General features: G+C 42.5%; 1 protein-coding gene across 1 annotated transcript in view; it reads right to left on the bottom strand.

Moving 5' to 3' along the window:
- Positions 1-6,155: 6,155 nt before the first annotated feature.
- LOC138579912 (formin-I-like) overlaps positions 6,156-23,710 on the bottom strand; it is a 1,210,893-nt gene continuing 1,193,338 nt past the window's right edge. The window contains exon 17 of the mRNA XM_069650137.1: positions 6,156-8,841. Within this exon, the coding sequence (XP_069506238.1) occupies positions 8,743-8,841 (99 nt within the window). The 3' untranslated portion in view covers positions 6,156-8,742. The remainder of the gene's footprint in view (positions 8,842-23,710) is intronic.

Here is a 23,710-nt window from a genome sequence, read left to right as displayed (position 1 = left end):
ACGATTTTAGGGCACACAAGTTATTGATGGTTCTGGGTTGAAATAAATACTAAAAGTACATCATCCATGGCAGATGGGGAGCAGGTGCAAGTGGATCTAGGTCACCTGGCCTAAGCCCCGCCCACCTGGTGCCTTCCTGCCTGCCGCTCTTTTTCACCACTTAGCAAGCCCCGCCCACCTGGTGCCTTCCTGCTTGCTGCTCTTTTCCACCACTTAGCAAGCCCCGCCCACCTGGTGCCTTCCTGCTTGCCACTCTTTTTCACCACTTAGCAAGCCCCACCCACCTGCTGCCTTCTTGCTTGCCTCTCTGTTTCCCTATCTTTTCCTTTGCAGATGAGGAGCAGGTCTAAGTGGATCTAGGTCACCTGGCCTAAGCCCCGCCCACCTTGTGCCTTCCTGCTTCCCGCTCTTTTTCACCACTTAGCAAGCCACGCCCACCTGGTGCCTTCCTGCTTGCCACTCTGTTTCCCTACTTAAGGAGCCCTCCAGCTTCTTTTCCTTTGCAGATGGGGAGCAGGTGCAAGTGGATCTAGGTCACCTGGCCTAAGCCCCACCCACCTGGTGCCTTCCTGCCTGCCGCTCTTTTCACCACTTAACAAGCCCCACCCACCTGGTGCCTTCCTGCTTCCCGCTCTTTTTCACCACTTAGCAAGCCATGCCCACCTGGTTCCTTCCTGCTTGCTGCTCTGTTTCCCTACTTAAGGAGCCCTCCAGCTTCTTTTCCTTTGCAGATGGGGAGCAGGTGTAAGTGGATCTAGGTCACCTGGCCTAAGCCCCGCCCACCTGGTGCCTTCCTGCCTGCCGCTCTTTTTCACCACTTAGCAAGCCCCGCCCAACTGGTGCCTTCCTGCTTGCCGCTCTTTTTCAACACTTAGCTAGCCCCGCCCAGCTGTTGCCTTCCTGCTTCCCGCTCTCTTTCACCACTTAGCAAGCCACGCCCACCCGGTGCCTTCCTGATTGCCGCTCTGTTTCCCTACTTAAGGAGCCCTCCAGCTTCTTTTCCTTTGCAGATGGGGAGCAGGTCTAAGTGGATCTAGGTCACCTGGCCTAAGCCCCGCCCACCTGGTACCGTCCTGCCTGCTGCTCTTTCTCACCACTTAGCAAGCCCCGCCCACCTGGTGCCTTCCTTCACCATCACTGTCTTGTGGCCAATTCTGGATTTGACTTTTATGGACTTCATTCCTTCACGGTGCATCACTCTTTCTCAACTCTCATGCTGGACGTCCTTTGCATCTTGCACTCGTGGGGGCCCTGAATCATGCTGTTCCCATCTTCATCTTGTATCCTGGCTTGCAACATTATGTGTTACTACTGACTTCTGCAATTGTATTTGCTCTCCACTCTTGCCTCTCCATTCTTTTTGACTGCTCACTCTCTTTTCTCTCCTCCTTTCCCTTCTCCCTTTTCCTATATCCTCCCCTTACTTTCTTCTATGCACTTATTCTATTAGAATTGTCCCTGGACCTAATATGATAGCAACCTCATCTGTTTCCTCCATCCTCCCATTACTGTTTTTTTTCCTCCCCACCACCCCTCCAGCACTATCTGAAATGTCGTCAGGCCTAGTATGATAGTTGCTTTTTTTGTTCCTCCCCTCCCTTTCTGCACCCCTCTCCCTCACCTTTTTGTTTTTCTCCGGCTCTACCAGATATGTCGTCAGGCCTAGTACGGTAGTCGCCTGTCTGTTTCCATTTCCTTCCCACTCTCCCCCCTCCCTTCCTTATCTATGTCTTAGCTCTTGCACTATCTGAAATGTCGTCAGGCCGAGTACGATAGTTAATTTCACATCCTTACTGTTCATGGCCTGTAAGAATGTGGTTGTATTTTCCCTTGTTCCCTCCCTTGCCTTGAAGCGCTTTGAAACACATTGTGTATAGGCACTATATAAATAAACGATCATATATCATATCATATCACTGATATACATGTGTTTGCAACTGGGTTGATGGTAAATCGAGATAATTGTGTTTGCCCCATCACTACAAATATTCAGTACTGATGTTTTATTTTGTCAAGAAAGTCAATGCTAGTAAACACACATTCCCAGAACAGTGTTGCCCAAGATCAGAAGTCACTCCAGTGCAATCCCATCATGTCTAATTACATTTTAACAGGTAACTCAAAAGTGCAATGCAGTGCACACTTTAGCAGAGTGATGCAAATACGATGACATGCTTGTCTTTCAAACTAATCACAAATCACATCATATTCTCAGCTCTGTACATAAAAGGTGACTGTGCCTGTCCTCAATGTTGTGGGTTCACAGCGCTTTTTGTCCTTTTAGGGAGGTGGCCAGCGATATATAATTATGCACATTTTTGGAGTGTGAGCAATGCATGTGACTCTCGAGCTCACTGTGAAAAGATGCCATTTATCGGTAATAACACTTGCCATGTTTCCTTTACCCTTACTATGCATCAAGTGTAAGAGAAGACAAGTGTTACTACTTTGATAGAATGGCCTATATTCAATGTAGACAGGTATAACCTTAGCTTTGGCAGCACTCTGGGCAAACAAAAAACCGACGTCCCTGGCACCAGCACAGAAACTTTGATCTTTTAACTGAAATAGATTGGCCCCAGCCGCTGGTTTGGGAGAACGTCAGTCTCTTTGAGGTAGTTGCATGAAGAAGGCAGCACTCTGCCTTCATATCTGAGTGCTAAGCGCTGGGCTCCGATGGTAAAGAGGTGCTACCAAGATCCTGCCAGATTTATCACTTGGGAGAGCAGACTATTTACATTTAAGCATTCAACATGGCAGAAGCAGCAAACATTCAGTGGCAGAGGTCTAAAGCCCACCCAGTCAGTCTGTAGCAATAGCCTATCTCTATAATGACAAGCTTTCAAAACTGTAATCCAGCCACCCTCCATAAAGGAAATTGAGACTGGCTCCACCTCCACACAAGCTCCGGGAGGCGCCCTATGTAAAAATATAGATCCTGGCAAGAAACTTTCCTGTCCCAAGGACTAGGTCTGACCCAGCATATTCACAGATCGGCTTTGTATTGACATTTTTATTACGTGAAAAAAACATCAGAACCTGGGACAAGACTGCATACAGAAACAGGCAGTCACACATCCTGATCAAATGATGTCAAATTGGTATGTATGTTTTGCAATTTACAGACATTGTTTTGTTATGGTGAGTATTGTGATCAATGCAAACAGCCGAGTCCAACTTCCATTACTCACTCAAAAGGATTTCCCGCTGAATCACTATCACAGAGATGGTTGACATTTTAAATTGTAGGGATTCTTAGTAAGAATTCTCCCAATTTTAAATGTGAAACATGCATTTTTCATAAAAGCAGAGAGAACTTTGGGAACATAATTATGTTCCCAAATGGTTTTGTTTTCATGCAAAATGCAAGGTTTGGCCATGACCCTTGGCCTTGCCCTCCTCCTCTCCAGGGTGAAGGGGGAGGCCAGAGTATTTAATTTTTGGGCTGTGGTGCCCTATTTCAGTGTACAGCTCCCCTTTCCAACACAGTAGTGGGGTGCTTTTCACTTAAATCGGGTGCCACTACCACACCAGATTGGAGAATGCTGGTGTGGCAGTGGACCCCTGTTAAAGTAAAAAACGGCCCGCTCCTGCACTTAAGCAGAGTGCTGTCACTATGCCAGCTCATGAGAGCCTTTGCAAGGTTGCCCCGTGCCGGCACGGCAGCAGCGCTCTATTCAAATGAAAATATCCTTGCTCCAATGCTGGTGCTTCCAGCACCAGCATGAGAGCAGTGCACTTTACATTCAAAGAGGGTGCCTCCACAATGCCATCTCAGGGGACCCGTTGAAAGGCTCCCCCGATATGGCATGGCATCACTGCCCTTTGTAATACAAATCTGCCCCCTCCAGACCTTATCTCAGAGTCGGGAGTCTTTTTTTACACCTATGCCGATGACACCAACTTCTGTCTCGGATGCACTCCCGACAACTGACCCTGCTAGTAAATTCAGAAATTGTCTTGCTGCTATAGGCAACTGGATGTCTGCCAATTGGCAAAAATAAAATTGGCTCTTGGAGCTCCCAATGTTGGCCCAATTCACTTGATCTGAGCCCCAAGCTGAGCGCCTCCGTAAAAAGTCTAGGGGTTAGGCTTTTAGCCAATGGCTCACGTGAGGTGCAGATTTCAGCTGTTTGTAGTGCTGACTTTGGTAAGCTCAGAGTCCTGAGAAAGACTCTACCTTTGTTACCAACGGACAGTCACCCACAATGGTTAACTCAACCATAATTGGCTCCTTAGACTACTGCAACAGAATCTTCTTGGGACAACCCAAGTATCAGATACAGTGGTTGTAAGTATTTCAGTAATCTGCAGCAAGACTGGCTCTAAATGCACTGGGATTAGCCCCCTTGGAAGCTCTGCTGCATCAACTTCATTGGCTGCCGATTGTGTCATGGATTGAATTTAAGATTCTCTGCATCACTCATCGAGCTCTCCATGATGTGTGTGCCAGCTATTTGAAATGTAAAATAGAACGTTAGCATCCTACTAGGAATTTACAATCCTCACAAGCACTCGTTAAGGTATCCAGATACCAGCGAGCCTGATCAGGGTGTCACTCGTTCCCAGTGCTTGCCCCCACTATATGGAACAGGCTCCCGTTGTCACTGAGAATCACTTAGGAGCACCTCTCTTTCTGTAGGGCTTTAAAAACCCTTATTTCTTAGCATTTTATGTGGGTGTTTTATTTTTCAGGGGCTTTCCTCCCTCGTTTTGGCTATACCTAGTGCCTACACACCTGTAGGTCTTAGTTGCGCTTTGCAAGTCTTTAAATAAATACATAAATCATGGCTAAAGCAAACATAAGTGTTATTATGTGGATAGGTGATCACCATGTTTGCTTTACCCTAGATGCATGGTACTGTGTGCATCCAAGGTAAAGAAAAAATGAATGGGATGCCCAAAGCAGCCGCCATCCCTAAATTTATGTGTCCTGTGAGTGAGGACCCTTCATTTTGGAGTGGGGGCTGACACACGTAAACCATTTGACCTGCACATTCACACACAACAAACACCAAAATGCGTACATACATGCTTACAACGCATGCATAAGTACACATTAAATTAAAGAATACACTTACCTTGCATGTATGCATGCATACATAGCCACACAGATGACCAGATGGCCCTCCCGTCCTCTGAGCATCCTCTCCTGTCAGGAAATGTCTCTCTGTTTGTTGCAGAGCCAAAGACTCCACAACAAACAAGAAAAGAAATAAATGAAGTAGCTGTGGACAAACCATTGCAGGGAGACAGGCAGCACAGTCCCTGATGAAAATATGGTGCACAGGAACTATGCTGTCCATCGCCCAGGCAAGGTGGCAGGCTGCCACTCAGGCAGTGGGCAGTGCCAGAACACCACTAGGTTTGAGGGTTCTCCCTCAACAAGAATAGGGCAGAATGTGGCCCAAATAGTGAATTGTAATGCACATTTACATATGTATGTGGTTTTAAAAGATGTATAACATAAATAAAATGACACATAACATGTGTTAAGAGTCAATGGGATCTGGTGGGAGGGGAGGTGGTAAGAGGTGAGTGAGGTGCATACATGGAAGGGTAAGAGAAACAGCAAACCACAGTGTTAACTCAAAAGACACCCATGATGCATACGCACACTGGGAAATCTCACTAGTTGCGTGTAGGACAGGCGTCCCGGGTGAGGACAGCTTCATAAAAGCACATTTGCCTGCATTTTATTGCAGCGTTTCACATCCATTAAATAGCCCAGGTGCAGTTTGCAGTACGTATTTTTCACTTATGTGTATACAACCTTTTTGTAAAACGCACCAAGAGGAAAATGAGTATCGAGCAAGATTTGTAGGTTAAAAGGTCCAAGTTCATTATTGGTGCTTCACCCTGGAGAGAAGATTTTGAGTTCAGATTCAACCAGTTACTGTCAACGTAAATGGTCCACCAGACATCCTCCAATGCAGTGACATGTGAAAACTTCTGGATGATGAGTAGAGCGGGTCATTTGAAAAACACACTTCATAGCAGAGAAAAGCAATTAAAATGCAACCATAGAAGTAGGTTTACAGAATAGCAGGAAAATAACATTTTTTTTAAAAACAGGCCCGGTAGCATAGAGTATTTCTAATTATGTCTACAACTTTTTATCTGTCTAGAAAATTAGAAAAAAGGAGATTTGAATGTTTGGATTTTCAGATATTTATTTGAAAAACAAAATAGCTGACAATTGGCTATGGTATCATTAATGAATCCACACATTACACTTCGTTTTTTGCAAATCAAATATTGCATTTTGATTTTGACAATGACTTGGGACTGATACATTGTATGCACCTTACATAGTTTATGATATGTTAGGAAGTTATTTATTATGAGGGATTTCTATAGTGCACTTTTCCCATTAAAATGACCTTGTGATGCTGATTCAGGAACATATTGAAGGGACCTAGACCGATAGGGTCAGGTACCTACATTATGTATCTCAATACAGGATGAATACAGGACACTATGGAAGTTCAGTAAATAATGATCAAAGTCAGCTATTATGCATGGAGCGAGATCTGCAGGCCTACCAGGGTGTACAAAATCAGGAACACATTGATATGTCATTCAGCAAAAATGAATTGATGTGGATTTGATAATGTTTCAATGTACAGAATGGAGTGCAATTCAAGATTATCAAAATGCCTGGACATTAAAGTACCAAATCTCACAGAGGGCATTGCTAGTAAAAGTGCATTTTTTAAATGACTTGCCCCCGTTAGTTGAATGTGCATCACTTAGATAATCTAGGCCTGAGACGAGGAAATCAGAGACTAGGGCTTCAGCATTTCTTACAATTGGGAGGCACAAAGATTCTATTGAATTCATTTCTATAGTGCATTTGTGTCTGCATCATTCTGATCTATGGTAGCTTAACTATATTCATAAGAAAAATATATAAAAAAGGGAATAATTTAAAATGACAACCTATCTCTCAATCTTAATTACTTCTTGGTGATAAACCATTGTGGAATAGTGTTGTTGAAGTTTTTACAAATCGTTTGATTGACCGGACACCTGCCCAGAAATAGCTGGTAAAGGCAGGTGGAGCTCAAACTGCTGTAAAATATGCTGCTTAACAATTATAAGTGGCTTTATTTGTTGCTCAAATGTGTGATCTATCATTTAGATGAAGGTAGACACTTGTTTTATGCTTGGCATATTTGAGGCAACCATCATGACCCCACGAAATTATCAGGTTTGAGTCTATTATTAGCCTCTATGTAAGCCTGGCATTGATTTACTGCTCCCTTATAAATGAACAGGCTTCTCTGCCAGTCATTGGGCCTCATTATGACTCCGGCGGTACCCGTGCCATTAAAACCGGAGTGGCTGCCGCCGGAGTCATTCTCTTTCTGGCGCCCGGGAATAGGCACTTACCGGGGCATTACAGCCCCGGCAGACCCGTTAATTGCCCATTCCCGGCCGTGGGAAACAAATGCGCCACCGGCACCATTGCTGAAAGGTGCCAGTGCATCCGTCATGGTCTGCTAACGGGTGCTGGTCCACCTGCCAGGTCAGACCTGGCGGGAGAAAAAGGCACCCGCGAGCAGACCTCGTAGTTTGCCGGTCCGGTAACAACGGTACCGGCAAGCTTACCAGTACTGTTGTTACTGGACCTGCAAACTCATAATGAGGCCCATTGTGACTTAATGGTCCTCACAAAAAGTGTGATTCCTAATGTCCCTTCACTCTAATGTTCTACTCTATCAGTATACAAACATGTATGTCTTTCTCTGGACAGGAAAAGGAAACGTGGTGTGTGTGTGTGGATGTGAGGTAAATCACTAAAACAATATGTGTGTGCATCTCTGACCTTAGTCATGCATGTTGTGCTACCTCAGGAGACATAACAAATGTTGCCACTCTCTGGACCTAGTCACTGATGTTCTGCTCTTTTATATACAATACATATGTGTACGTGTCTGTGTGTGGTTGTGAAGCACACTGTTGATGTTCTGCAATCTCACAGACAACGTGACTTTATCTGAATGCAGTCACAGAATGTGTGCTCCCTCGGGAAAGGTGATGATGTCCCTCCAAAAACAATCACTGGTTTTCTGCATCCATTCCAAAACCTATTGCCGGTGTTCTGCATTGTGAAAAGAGAGACATGAATCACTCACTCAACCCAGTCACTGATGTTCATCTCCCTCAGTAAAAGATCATTATCCCTATCCAAGCTAAGTCACTAATGTTCTGCTCCCTCAGAAAGCCCCATGCACATCACTCCGAAACCAGGCACTGTGATTGTCGGCACTCTAGCAAAAATGACTTCCCCAGGAAATTTTGATTAATTAAATCCCTAATTTAATTCTGCACTTATTCCATTTAAAACGATCAATACACCAAATGCAGTTCTACTCTAAACATCCTTCAGTCTCATTCTAACTTAACAAAATAGCAGCCCTTTTACTTCTTTCACTAGCCCGCAGAACACTAGCATCCCCATCCTTCGTCTTTGGGGTTAATCAGAATTTGCACAAAGTAGTTTAGCAGCATTACACTTTAGTACATTTGGAATATGACTGCTGTAGCAGTTCCTGTAAGAGTGTTAGAGTATTTAGTAATCGGGTTGGCTGGCATTGACTGGACGAGGCAATTAAATGGTGAAAGTAACACTTTCACTGTCAGTAAGCATGATGTTCAATGAAGGTTTTAATGAATGCTGTAATGAAATTCCAAGAACCTGGAGTTTGATTTGATTTCAAAAAATTCCATACAAATTCAGAACTCTGAGTAAGCCTTTTTAAAGCCGTTTACGAAAGATGCAATCCATCCAAACAATTCCTGCGAGTCTTGGTCTTGTGGTTCACCAAACCTTATCTGCAGAAAAACAAAGTACATGGTTGTAGGATTGCGAAAGGAGATGAAACTAAACATGTACTATCAAAGAAAACAGTTGTGTTATACGCCGTGCAACATTTACAAAATGGTGATAGTATTTGTGTGTAATTAATAGACAATATTTTAATTTACAGGTTACAACAGATTGTATTAAACAATAATTATAGTGTGTTAGTGGTGTATGATTAATAAAGATAATACTGTGTTCTGTTAACACTGCATGGAACTCTCTCATCGCTACAATATTTTGAGTTTATGCTTAGAGCCAAAGTACAAAAAGAGACATCGGGAATATATGTCATTGAGTATGGCAAAAGGAAATAGCTAAGACTAACTTGATTTGAAACAATGTCTGAAAGTTACTAGAAAGCAGTAATCATTCCAATATGCAGTAAACCTGTAAAACACCATTTTAAAAAGCACGATCAGTGTTTGACACCACAATAAAACAAATATGCCGATACAAAAAAATCACAGTTCACCTTTGGGGTGTTTTCTATTAGTACTGGTCCTTGAGCCTTTTCAATTTTAAACACACGGATCCGATTTACTAATGATGTGCATTCTTTTTCAGCTGTCTGTTCATATGTATTAATGTATTAATGTATCATTTTGACATTTATAATGTGCACCAAACCCGGGGGCCTATGAACAACATGTATTGTAAATTGTGAATAGTAAACCACCACCTTTGCAGTACCTTACTGAAGAGTTATCCTGCACAGTTTTATCAATTGTAGTGCTAAATGTAATATTTTTATTCAAAGGTCAATTAACCTAAACACTTTTTTTCTATAACTCCAGTAAATGTTAGGAAATCTTAATTTGCAAGGATTTATCAAAATTACAATTTATTTAAGTTAGATCGTATGCAAAATAATGGCACTAGCGGTAAGAAAGCAGTAACACAAAATACATTTATAAAACGCTGCAGTAAAATTGAAGCATGTAAGAGCAATAGCTTTAAGAAAGCATTTTCCCCATATTTTTATTATCATCAGTTTTAGAGTTTACATTTTCAATTTTAATAATTGGATTACATGTAAGGATTTTTGCTATTACTGTATTGTTAAAAAGTAGTACCGATTCGGAAAGCTACATTGTCCAAATAGTTTTGCAACAACTCCACACTCAAAACAGAAACTGAGCTAGAGAAGTCATAGTAATAATGACACTTTTCGGGTAATGTTAAGCTACGTCATGTTTCCGCTCCTTTCCAAAAAAGCTTAGTTTTGGTTAGGATTAATCCTGATATTAGAGCTGCATCATTTCACAGAAAAGGACTTGTTGTCAGGGTTCTAATTCGAGTCTTTATGTGTATTTGAACAATAACCATAAAAAAACAGAGAATTCAGTCACAATCGCCTTTGGTAATAAGGAAAATTTACCTTCAACATCAGAATACTGTTCAGTCTGAGTTCCGGGTCAATGGTTCAGGACAGGAGTCATGATGAGGGGCAAAATCGAAGCTGAGTGTACACACAAATGTCACAATTGCACACACCTATACAAAACACCTCACTTGTGCTTTCAAAAGTCAAAATTGAGCTTACTACTTTTTAGGTTGTTTACCATAGGGAGCCTGGATACAGATAGTGCCATGGACGGAGGTATGTAATAGACATGCATGGAGTGGTCGACAAGTCTATTATCATTCAGTCACTACATCTAACACTGATACATAGATTTTTGCTTCAAACATTGCTTGTGTGAATCACCATCATTATCATAATCTTGTATTCACACTGTCTGTGCTTCATCTTATGTCAATGGGAGGCCATCAACCTCCCATTTACACCCCGACAATAGCTCAATACTTTACATTGATAAGAAAAGCTTTTATTCCACCCTCCAGCTTTTTCTTCCACCACTCCCAAATCCATCCCATAAGTAGTTCGCGAAAAAAACCATGCTGTAAAATATATTCGTCCCGGGAGGATAGCTCAGCGGCAACATGCTCTTCTTGGAAGCAAGAGGACACGAAGCAACACAGGTTTGATCCCTGTGTCCGCGCTTAGAAAACTCTGGGTGTTTAAGCGCGTTATAAATACGTAACTAAGACAAAAAAAAAAACAATTACGCAACTAAGAAAACAAATAATTCCTGTAACAGCGCTTCGATGCGCGTGGGCTGTGTGAGCACTTTAAAAATGTAAAATAAATAAATAAAAATATCAATTGTCAACATACAGTTTGAAAAGTCATTTCACAATTATAAATTATATTAAACTATATACTGAAACATGGATCTGATCATGTAGAACTCTGAAGCAATTGTGTCAAACAAAAAACCTAAACATCACACTCAATTCATCTAACATATACGTTACAAAACACATGTTAATATGGCGGAACAATGTGGTGGATAAGGATGCTGTTGATGTTGAAGTAGACGTGGTGGACGTGCACTGGAAGAGAAAGAACAGTTCCTGGGGGCGGGCAACACACTGGGAGCCATCATTTCTGGACTGCCCCCTCCACCCTCATTTCATCAAGCCATTCCAGGAGGAAGGTACTGTGGAGGAATGGGCGTCCGCAGCCACACCCATGTAAATATCATGATTACTTGTTTAATAATGTATAGTTATACATGTATATGATGTAAATGTTAATGATTGTGTGTTTATTGTTGTATAGGTTCATGTATACATGTATTTAAAGTATGGTAGGCAATTGGTTATGTATACATGTAGAATTAGGTGATTGATGATAGGATGGGGTAGTTAATAAATGGGTTATAGGGACTACCCTGGCATGAAGCAGGAAAGAGAACTAATGATCTACCAAATGTTGCCCATTGGATGGGACCACTCAATAGTGCTATATCCTGGACCACTCTCTAAAGTGGGTGGGACCGGTTAGCGAATAGGGGCCTGTACTGCCAGTCCCAATTTAAGGGTCTACCTTTTGCCCATCTCAAGGAGTTTGGGTTGACAGAGCAGAACAATCAGGGAGAACAAACTAGTGGAAGAAGGGAATAGGAGCATACGTGGGGTCGAGTTTAGAGGGTTATGTGCTCAGTTAGTTTTGTTTATAAACAAAAAAGGGAACGTATTGGGCTCCCTTAAAGAATCCACCATTGCGTTTGTGTTAATCTGTTGGTTTAAGGTGAGAATAAAGAACAAAGCCCACATCTTGTTTGATCTAACATCTTTATTTTGCCGTTTGCGTAGTACCCCTTCCTGTCCAGCTGGCCTCAGGGAGTGCGGGTTGTTCCATTAAGATGTATGCCTGATCTGAGGAAAAGTAATGCGTCCCTTTCCCCTGGGCTAGTGCCATAAAAAGCAGGCCAACTATGCAATAATGTCATGGTGATGATGTCATTTTAGTTTCATGCACGGCATTACTTGTATGAAAATATCACTTGTAATTGGAAGCAGGGGACCACCAACACTTACATGTATGTGTTTCCGGTCTGCTGAATGCAATTGTAAAGACTCCCAAAGTGGAGGCTAAAAGTAGTAAATGAAGCTGACATCACCTTTACTCTAGGCAGACTGATTTGAGGAGGCTGCTGGTCATGTGACATGGACCTGCCACTCAATTGCTCTGCCCACCACCAGTTTTCATGCCTTCCATTTAGCCCCTTAAAGGATCCAGGCCAGCTCTACCCAGACTACATTGAGGAGGTTACTAGGCATGTGACCAGGCCTTGCTACTCAGTTGCTCAGCCTGCCACCAGTTTTCAGAATGTCACAGGTAATTTCTTAAGGACTCCTTGCAGACCGCATTGAGAAGGCTGCTGGTCACATGACCAGGGCCTACTACTCATTTGCTCCACCCACCACCTAATTGACTAGTCCCACTTAGGAATCCTCATTGCTGGAGCATTCAGTAAAAAACAGACAAAGACAAGAGCTCCACCTGTTTGTGCCTGTTTGTGCCTGATAGGGCCAAGGGCCAAAGGCACTATCCTGCAATCAACTTACTAAGTAGTCACAACTGCTACTACTCACCAAAAGACATGTGTCCTCGTTCCACAGTCTATCGCCACCCTTGCTAGAGTTCAAATGGCTAAGCACCAGGGTAGATCCGGCAAGTTACCCAAGCAAACCTCAGCAATATCATGCTTGTCCCCATCCAACACCCTCAACCCACATGGACATGCCCCGTAATGCTGATCAATGCACGCTCAGCAGTTGCTCACAGAGCAGAGATCGTCAACCTCATCTCATACCACAAACTTGAGGCACTGTTAATCACCAAAACATGTTTTAACCCATCCTCCTCCATGTTTTCAATGTCCTCCTCCCTCCAGGCTGCTGCATCCAACATGCAGACTGGCCAGGAACGGCAAGAGGCGTATTGGCAATCATCCATATGAGCGAGTGGCCATGCTCTATCATCCCCTCCCCATCTCTGTACAAGCTTGCTTGAAACATTTGCCTGCAGGTTCCCTTTATCCCACAAGGAATCCATCACTTTTCACCTCATCTTCAGACTACCTCACAGGATTGATGACTTGTTCACTATTGACACCCCTAACTTACTCTCCTCTGTCAAACTAGTAAACACAAATAATGTCTTTATCTGATATTTTAATACCCTGAGTCTCATGACGATGACCACACTTGAAGCATGCTTTTTGCACTTACTTTATCCATAGAACTCAAGCAAATTGTGCTCGCCCCATCACAACAAATGCAACACCCTAACCTAGTCTTTACATCATTCTGCCTCATCACCTGCACATACTCGGGAGGATAGCTCAGGGGCAACATGCTCGCCTTGAAAGCAAGACGACACAGAGCAATACAGGTTTGATCCCCGCGTCCGCACTTAGAAACCTCTGGGTATTAGGTGCATTATAAATAACCTATCATATCATATCATATAATACCCTATCCCTCTCGACTGGTCTGACCATGCCTCCATCTCACTTGTCAAACACCCACACAAACATGGCCCACATAGGTCAGGCTTAATGCCCCCTCACTCAGTGTCACTCGTTCAAAAGCTTTCCGGTCAATGAGCTACTGCAAACTTTGCAGACTTCCCCACCACAGGTATTTCCTCAGTCCTCCAAGCATTATTCAACAACTCAACTATGAATTGGGGGAACACTCATGACCTGCTAAGACTCACGAGTCTGCCCCTTGTTATACTCCCAAGCTTGTTCGTACAAATGCTCAATCAGAGACCTAGAGAAATGTTTGAGTAAAAACCGCAACCCTGGAGATATCACCAATCTCAAATCTCTACACACCAACCACAGGATTCTGGTTACCAAGGTCAAAGCTGCTAACTACTCCACCACCTTTGCAGCAGCCTTTAACAGAAGCAATATTCTCTTTGAGGTAGTAAAGCAATACATAAGAATAGAACTTAATCAACTCTTATTTTATTGAAAAATAAAGAAAGTTCAACAGATCATCAAATCGACCTACCACACCATAAGCCCCACCTGACTTTCAGCATGCACACTGCCCTCTGGAGTGAATTCTCACTGCTCTCATTCCTACAAGCAGTCACCTCGTTTCAAGCCTACTTCCTACACTGATATCATCCTTGCATCCATCATTAAACAATTGATAGGCCTGGTGCTCAATGCACTACTTAGCATCATTAATTCCTCCCTCACAGAAGGGTGATTCCCAAACACGCTCATGACTGGTCTCATATGACCTCTTTTGAAAAAATGACCGAAGACCCAGGTGACATGTCCAATTACCTTCCCATTACGAGCCTCCTGTTTATTGGCAAAATCATGGAAAAAGTAGTTGCTACACTTCGTAATCAATCAACTACACCTCATTATTGACTAACACGTGTTTCGGTCTCCTGAGACCTTTTTAAAATCAGGGCTATTAATCTTGAATTCCTCTAGTGCCCCTATTACATTTGGAATTAGTCCTCCACAATAAACGGGTTAGATCCCTCTCGTACCGATACAGTGTTTAATCGCGTGTTGCACACAATCTCGAGGGGAGGACTAATTCCAAATGTACTAGGGGCACTAGAGGAATTCAAGATTAATAGCCCTGATTTGAAAAATGTCTCAGGGAGACCGAAACACATGTCATCATTTAAAGGGCACTTCAAAATAAAGAAACCTTTTTCCATAATTGGGCGCAGTCTCCTTTCGGGCTATTTATAGTTTTCTTTGTAGACAATATTGCTAGTATTTCTTGTAGGAGCTAGTGTGAACAAATTGTCTTTACTTCTAACTCTGGAGCAAGCCATATAAAGCTGACCATGAGAAAAGTATGAATCCTGTCAATTGATTCCATCTACTTTTAGTTGGAGCATTGAAATTGCACAGCAACATTATTGGTGTCCCAATCTACAGTCGAGGCAGCAGCAACCTCAACCTAAGCCCCATACGTGTATGGCTGAAGCGTGTATGCTTGGAGTGCTGCACCCATACGTTTATGGCTGAAGAATGTAAGCTTTGTTCTGTTGAGATGGTATACATTCATCGACTTCCATGTGAAATTAAATGTATGTAATTATGAGACATTTGCCACGTTGTGATGGACAAAGTCATTGCAGACACTATTGAAGAGACATACACTGTTTCCTGTCATCCACATTACTGCAAAAGCACCGTTTTGTGTCACCTCATGACTTCAAAAGTGAGTGCTGCTAATGTCAGCTAGAATGCTCAGAGTGTGGAACATTTAGAAACAATGAACTGCTGAAGTTTTCATGAACTGCTGAAGTTTAGGAACACTGAACGTAGAACTACGGCAGAACCATGATGCAAAGAGCCATATGGCAGGGATAAGCATTGCAGAAAGCTTAAAATAAAATGTAAATAAAGCATATTTTACACTTGTTACATTGTCTACACCGTGGAACCTACCCACATGCCAAACTTCTGGTTTGTAGCATGTTGGGAAGTATTCTGACCATTTCAAAAAGACACACATATCCACAAATTTCCCATATTGCACGGCCACCGTAGTGGCCGTGTAGTTATGCTTAAATAGCTGTTTCCATAGGAAGAACACTTTTTGGGCGGCTTATAACTGCGCTCCCCCTGGACGAATCCTCACCAAACTTTGCAAAAAAAGTATATGGCGCACTCTGAAAATAGCTTGGTGAAGTTTGGTCCAGGGGGGGCAAAGTTATAGGGGCGCACGGCTACAGAGGAAACCGCTGGATGGATTTTCACCTAATTTGCGGCAGGAGAAGCGGTTTAGTCCCGAAAACATGCTTTTGTAAATTTGGTGAAAATCCGTCCAGTAGTTTTTTGCTAAACGATGAAAAAGTAGGTCTAAAAAAATTAGTGATATCTATGTCCGCCCCAAGGACACACTTCCACGTTCGCTCCGCAGGCAGGGCACCGATTGGGTAATCGGGCACGTCATGTCCGCGGACACGTGATGAGTTCTCTCGGTGGATGATGGAGAGCATGAAGTGCATCATATTGTTTCAATGCGCCCACCATCTTTGATCCGTGTTTTGGTGTCCGCGGAGATCGCTGCAAAAACATATGAAAAAACACAAATTTGCACTAGTTATCAAATACTGTCTGGGGAGGTGAGGGTTGGGGATGTGGCAGCAAGAAGCAAAAAAGTGGTGTTTTTTTGTCACAATAGTCATTTGGTATATTCGGAGGTCGGGTGGGCAACTGTTCCGTAATTTGCAGGATTGTCCCGCAATTGGTGCCTGTGTCCCGCAGTTTGACGAGTGGCTCTGCGGGACGCGGGTTGTCTCGACTTGCTCTCTTCAAGCAGAATTTGTGATCTACCACAGTAAGTCAGGAGTCATAATTAGTCATGCTGGGGGTTGGGAGCGAGCGGGTAGGGGGTCATATACATATATTTCCCACAAATGGGAATAACAGTGGCTGGCAAGTGGCAGCTAATCTGTAAATAAGAGTCCTATTGCATTGAATTTGTTGTGTAACCATGCGGGTGTAGAAGACAAATTATAGAATTAATTTGTAATCATGTTAATATATCTGTATTACAGGGCTTATTAGCTATCACTAATACATTCCACGAGATACATAAAAGACATTTCCCAGCAATAATTTGATTAATAGAACTTAAGGGAAAAGATGTCTTAAGTATTGTATTGCATTGTAGTCATATAGCACCCTTTCCCCATTTGTATGGCCTCAATGCAGTTTGTGGTTGCAACACCCTTGGGGAATTAAGTCTATCAGTGTGATATTCTAAGAGTTAACTTTAAGATGTGTGTGTGCATTTTGCCAGGTTTGGAATTAGGTCGGCTTTTTAGACTCTAGTAAGCAGTGCTGAGGTCAGGCACGCGGGCAGGTGCTGTTGGTGGTTTAGGATAGAGTAGATGTGTGTCCAGCTAGACCACATTTTCTAATTGGTTGTCGCTGTATACTAATGGCAGTGATGATGAGGTACATCAGGGGTTTCAGTGTGGATGGCTATGCAAGCTGCTCGACTGGATTTGCATAACCATAGCCGAATTCTATAGTGCATGGATGTGTGGGTGTGACTACAGCCTGTGTCCACAGATGTGGTGCAAGCTATACATACCTTCAACATGGATGGATCAATGTAATTTTCCTAGGTCCAACGCAATTGACTGGTTTTGCCAGCTGTAGTCTCCCTATATTGAGAGCCTGGGCAGTGGGGAGAGGGGCCCGGAGGGACGGGCGAGTGATGTGCGATTATATGGAGGTCTGGGAGGGGGGAGTTTATCACATTGTGCCACTTCAAAGGCTGCCGGCATCTGGGAGGTTTGGGTAGATCGGTGTGTTGTCGGGTTTGGGCCAGTGCTTCTGTGCTGTATCAACATTATAGTGTGCAAGGAGGTTTCAAGAGGAGGAAAAAAAGAGCCAGGTTTTGAGGGCCTTTCTAAAGGCAAAGTGATTATCAATGTTGCAGATGTGGAGGGGCAGAGAGTTCCAGATGATTTTTTGCTTGGACAGAGAAGGAAAATCCACCCAGTTTGGAGCACTTGTAGTGTGAGAGGATTTGGAGGTTGATTGCCATCCAGTAGTGAATATCTGAGAAGCATGATGACAGATCTGGGTGGTTGGAGCCTTGTGATTTGGGGATTTTAAGGATGATCTGGGTATCGGCTGCGTAGATGTATCAGGTGAGATTGTGGGAGCGGATGAGTGCAAAGAGTGGGTTCAGATAACTGTTAAAGAGGAGAGGGATAGGGATGCTCCCTGTGGGACCACTTTTGGTACTGATCTGGATGTAGAGGTGAAAGAGTGGCAGAGCATGATTTTTGAGTGATTAGAGATGAAAGTGTGGGCAGTGTCTTTTATTCCTAAAGAGTGTAGCCTGTCTAGGAGAATTGTGTGGTCAAAAGAATCAAAGGCAGCAGACAGGTCAGGGAGAATGAGTACAGCACATAATTCTGGATCCACTGTTCTTTTTAGGTCATCCCAAACAGGGACTAGAGAGAATTCCGTTCCTCAAAAGTATCTGAAGCCAGATTGGGCGGGGTGAAGGAGGTTGTTGGTTTCAGTGAAATGGCTGAGTTGCTTGTATGCTGTGTGGTCTATGGGTTTGGCCATTAAGAGGGTATTGGAAATGGGCAGGTTGAGTGTAGGTTTTAAAAGGAGGGGTTTGATGCAGGAGGTTTTTAATGCTTCTGGGAAGGTTCCCAATATTAGGGAGTGTTTAAGGATTGAGCGTGCGATACTGCCTGCACAGATTGAGGCTGGAATATTTTTGAGGAGGGTGGGTGGGCAGGGGTCTTCAAGGGATCCTGATGTGTGGCTTTGTGCAAGGAGCAAGAGGAACTCCTGGTGTGAGATCGGAGAAAAAGTGGCAAAGGTTTGCATCGGGAGGGGATATGGACAGGGAATGAGCGATATGCAGGGAATGGGCAAGGGCATTATTTCAAATTTAGAGATGATGGCAGAGTGTCTGTCGATAGTGATGGTATGGATGTGTTCTGATAAGGCATTGAATCGATAAGTGAGGTTTGGATTCCATTTTCTGGGTAAGGAGTGTTCACAATCAGTCAATCTACATGTTCTAGAGAGCACTAAGAAGTGAAACAATTGTGGAGAAAGACTTGACTATTAACAGGTAAAAGAGACCAAGACCTAGGGCCTCATTCTGAGTGCAGCGCTAAGGGGTTAACGGTGCCAGTAAGGATGCCGGTGCCATTAACCCCTTACTGCTGCATTCCGAGGTCCTTTAGCAGGTCCCGCTAAGGGCAGCTGGTAAAACCAGCCCCTATGGGGGCTCGAATGGGAATGGGGATGGCTTCCCTGAATGGGGAAATACCGGGTCCTCCAAGGTTGGAATGACCCGGTAAGTCCCCATTCACGGAACCCGGACCCAGACCCGAGTTTGGAGGCAGCCATGCCGCAAATAGCAGCATGGCTACCTCCAAACTATTAATGAAGCCCCTAGACATTTTTGTATTCTCCCCGATTCTAGGTTAGGAACTATTACAAGCTTCCTTGTTTTTTTTAAGTCAGATACATTTGACTTTAGGAACTTGCAAGACAATTCAAATGAAGTGTAACCACTTTGTTTTCCTTTTTTTTGGACTCACAAAATCAACCCCCATAACCATACATTACTTATGGGTTGACTGGAGCATTGACTATATTTGCATTGAACTGTTCTATGTAATTACAGAGAATACATAACAGAGAATGCTTTTTTTCAGCAAAAAACAATAACTTTTTTATGTGCTAAAACCAACCCCAACCCCATTACCGCCCATTTTATCTCCTTACCCCACTCAATGTTTTTTTCTCTGTTTGTGCTTCTCTGTTATAGCACTCTCTGTAATTATATTCTCTATCATCAATGGATACCATATTGCACCAATTAATAACCTTACTAATTAGGTTTACTGTATTGCCTCTATGTTAGTCTTCCAAAGGACGGAACCTGAGAGAAAATGACAAAATAAGGATTAGCAGCTAGGTGTAGATATAACATTTCAGAGACTATAATTTGCCTTCTGGAAAATTAGGAAATATTGTTTTTTTCCAGCAAATGTTTGTGAGTTAATTTTTCCCACAATGTTTTTTTTACTGCACATTTATTACTAATTTCCTTTAATCATCAATACTACTAGGAGTTCCAATAATATTCCCTAGATAATTTTGAAATATTAGAATCCCTCAGTTTCTCTAACAAAATACCATAGTCAACACAATGTTATTGAAATCCGATGAATCCTCTTTTTCAACAATCAGAAGAAAGATTCTGGTATTTACTTTTTAAGGTATGTAAACCTTTGGTTTCTCAAACTATTTTCTATAGATTTAGCTGTTTACTAATTGACATTGATATTGATTTTAAGAGATCCAAAGTTTTTAAAGTTACGTCGTCTTCTGGTAAACCTTTTCACATTATCTGCAGTGTGACATCTCTTTGTGATATCACAACACATTTGTACATTTGGATTTTATGCCTTTGGGTAACATGATTTATGATTTTTTAATTGATGATTTGGTTAGTAGTGACTAGTTTATTTGCATTTTTTTTACACATGATGTTATTTGGTGATAACCTGGGATATGTTGGTCCAAAGATGGTGTCAGGAAAAATGTTTAAATGAGGAAATGGATACATTTGATATATGCCACTTAATCTTTGTTGGGAGCACTATAGGACAAACTTCTGGCAATGTTTCACTCAATTTTTTTCCAGTTTCTCTGCAGTGTTCCATTTGTATTATGTATGCACAGTTATTGTTTTTCATTGTTTTTCAGCATATTGTTTTTTATGTTTGTTTGGGGGAGTTGCATCAAGTTGGGAATTGCATGATGTCTCAAGACAGGAGTTTTACAATGTTAGTAATTGTAATATATATTAGAGTTACAAATATCTTAATTTTTTATTGTATTAAATTGTGTGTTGTAACTATCTTTTGAATTCATTGCAAAAAGCTACTGTGTTTATTGGTACTGAACACATTTGGAAGCAATATGTCTAAAATATCACAAGCAGGAGCACAACCTATAAATTGTAGTATATACTGTTGTGAACAAGCGGTGAGGAAACCGCGAAACGCGTCATTTCTGCTATGCAAGGGCCACACATTTTGGGAGGACCACAATGTTGGTGGATTTTTATGAGCCATATGCTGCGCAATTTTAATCAATAAAGAACATTTGTTTTGGACACAAAAACACCGGCTTCCTGGAGAAATATTTTATGAATGGGGGAGTGCTTTCCATGGACTGCAGAGAAAACAGTCTTTTCTGACATATATATATATATATATATATATATATATATATATATATATATATATATATATATATATATATATATATATGTCACAATAAGCAGTTCATGATGGTGGCATCAGTTATGATTGTGTATCTTACCAGAACTGATGAATTTATATGGTTTTTGGATTTTGCACTGTAACCGTGAGGGCACTTTAACCAAGTGTTTTCACTGATATATTTTTAAAGACATTTGAGCTAATATGCCATACAGCCTACAACACCACCCAGACGCATCCATAAAAGTTGTACTCCAGTACAAAGCCATAGAGTGGGTATGAAAACTAGCTCAAAAGCATGTTTTTGATTCTGAATATGGTTTTGGTATAATTTGCTTTGCCACAATGTATTGCTCAGTGGCTCTGACTTGGAGATGAATGGGATGGCTACTGTTTGTTTCTGTGGCATGTAAAGCTTGTTTGCTGAAGAGGCCTTTTTTACTCTCACATTTCGGGTAGAAGGCTTTTTTCATGATTTCTGAACACATAATAATATTGTTTGTGTTTACTAAACATACCGAATGCTACAATTGTATGTATAGCACACTGACAATTCATAAGGAGGGTGAATTGTGTATGTGTAGCAGTCTTACTTGGATGAAGGTGAACTTCAAGCAATTGCTGCTAGGTTGTGTTTTGGAATGTGTGACTTGGCTCCACAATTGTATCAACAATGTAAGCCATTAACTGTTCAATATTCAATTGTCTTGCCTTTACCATTGTATAATGTAACCCAGCAACTGTTCTTAGTCAATTGCCTTTTTCCTACCAATGTAACCTAGTGCTGTGATATTTCTGGATTTGGACGCTATCAACAAATTACATAAATAAATAAATAAATAAATAAATAAATAAGTAAATAAATGCACAATATTCTATTTTCACATTTCACACAGAAGGGTTTTTTCAAGCCCTTTTAAACTACCCATAACTTCACTGGTGTTTGTTCAACATGCCCAATGCTTTAACCACAAGACTGTCAGATTATACTACACTGATTATTCCTAATAAGGGTGTATCCAGATATGTAGTTGTCTGTCGTATTGAGAAACTTCTGTCATGGGTTGATTAAGTATGACATATCACTGCCCTGTAAGACAAAACAAATTATTTGGAGTTAAAGGCTTGTATTTGAGCTCATCTGCATACCCGCAATGCCTTGCTGATGTGGCTCTGAACTAGATGTGGACTTCCAGAGGTGGTTACTAGGTGGTGTGGTGGCAAGTGTGACATGGCTCAAATTGAATGTTCTACGTTCACATTTCAGGTGGAAAGTTTTTTTTATTTCAACATTTTTTAAACCCACCAAAACTTTACTGGTGTTTGTTAAACATGCCCCAACACTACAACCCCAAGACAGTTGAATTATACTACAGTGATGATTTCTAATATGGGTAAAACTATACATTTAGTTGTCTGCAGTCTTGTGAAATGTCAGTCTTGAGCTTATTAAGCTCCGTTTAAAGAATCAATGACCTTTAGGACAAAGCCAATTTTGTAGAGAAAAAGGCTTGCAATGGACCTAATTTGCATCCCCAAAATGCCTAGACAGAGAGGGGTGGGAAGGCGAAGTGATGGTGGACAGGATGTCCTGGGTCTTTTAGACAAAGTGAGAGGCAAGTGCATTGCACAGAGCCTGGGAGGCAACAGGAGAGGTAGAGACTGCAGCAGGGTTGGCCAACTCCTTGCAGATTTTAAAGAGTTTGTCTGAGTTGTTTGATGCTGCGAGACACATGTTTGAATGTGGACTCTCTTTGTGAGGACAGAGAGTCTGTATTGCCTTTGGAGCAGGCAACAGGCCAGTTTGTCAGAGGATGAACAAGAAACCCTCATTTCCTCTCAGCTGCCCTACACTTAGTTTAAGTGTAGACAGGTCTGAGTCAAACCAGGAATTACACTTGGCTTTGGACTTCAAGCGGATCCTCATGACAGGGGCAAGAGCATCAAGAGTATCAGATCAGAAATAGAAGAGTAGAGAAGGGATAGGGTTGTGAAAGGGTGTGAGTCAACCAGAGGAGGAGGTGGGGGTAGAAGGTGGCAGCAAAAGCTTCAACTGACACATGATTCATAGGTCAGATGTCCGAGAAGGTAAGTGGCAATGTTGGGGTGGGCTTGGCTTTGGGGGAAGAGATTGAGAGATGAGAGATGAGAGGAGCGGAGGCAGTGGTCACTCCAGGAGAGAGGAGTAGTCAGAGGGATGGAGAGGGGGAGGCCAGTGGAGATCAAGATATCAAGCGTGTGAACTGCAGAGTGTGTCGGGCCAGAGAGGAGTATAGGGAGAGCGAGGAATTACAGAGGTCACGAAAAAGCAAAGATGAGGAACAGGGAGAATCGAGGTGGATGTTGAGGTCACCAAGGAAGAGGCGTTGAGTGGTAGAGGCCTGCAGGGAGGAGGAGAGGTCAGCCCACTCAGAGAGAAAAGAGGTGATATGACCAGGGGGCCGTTATAGAGTAGCAACAGTAAGAGAGTTGCTAGGCGAGAGAGAGAGCCTGCATACAAGACATTCGAAAGAGGAATAGGTCTGAGTGGGAATGATAGTGGCAGGAATCCACTCAGGAAAGATCAGGGCTACACCACCTCCGGAACGGGTGGATGTGGGTGCAGAAAGGATCTTGTAGCCACCAGGGAGGAGTGTGTCAAAGCTTGTAACAGAGCTGGCTGTGAACAATGTCTCAGTGAGACCGAGGACATAAAGGTCAAG

This window comes from Ambystoma mexicanum, chromosome 3p (genome assembly GCF_040938575.1).
Source record: "Ambystoma mexicanum isolate Mex_15411 chromosome 3p, UKY_AmexF1_1, whole genome shotgun sequence".
NCBI lineage: Eukaryota > Metazoa > Chordata > Amphibia > Caudata > Ambystomatidae > Ambystoma > Ambystoma mexicanum.
This window is presented reverse-complemented; position numbering and strand designations above follow the sequence as displayed.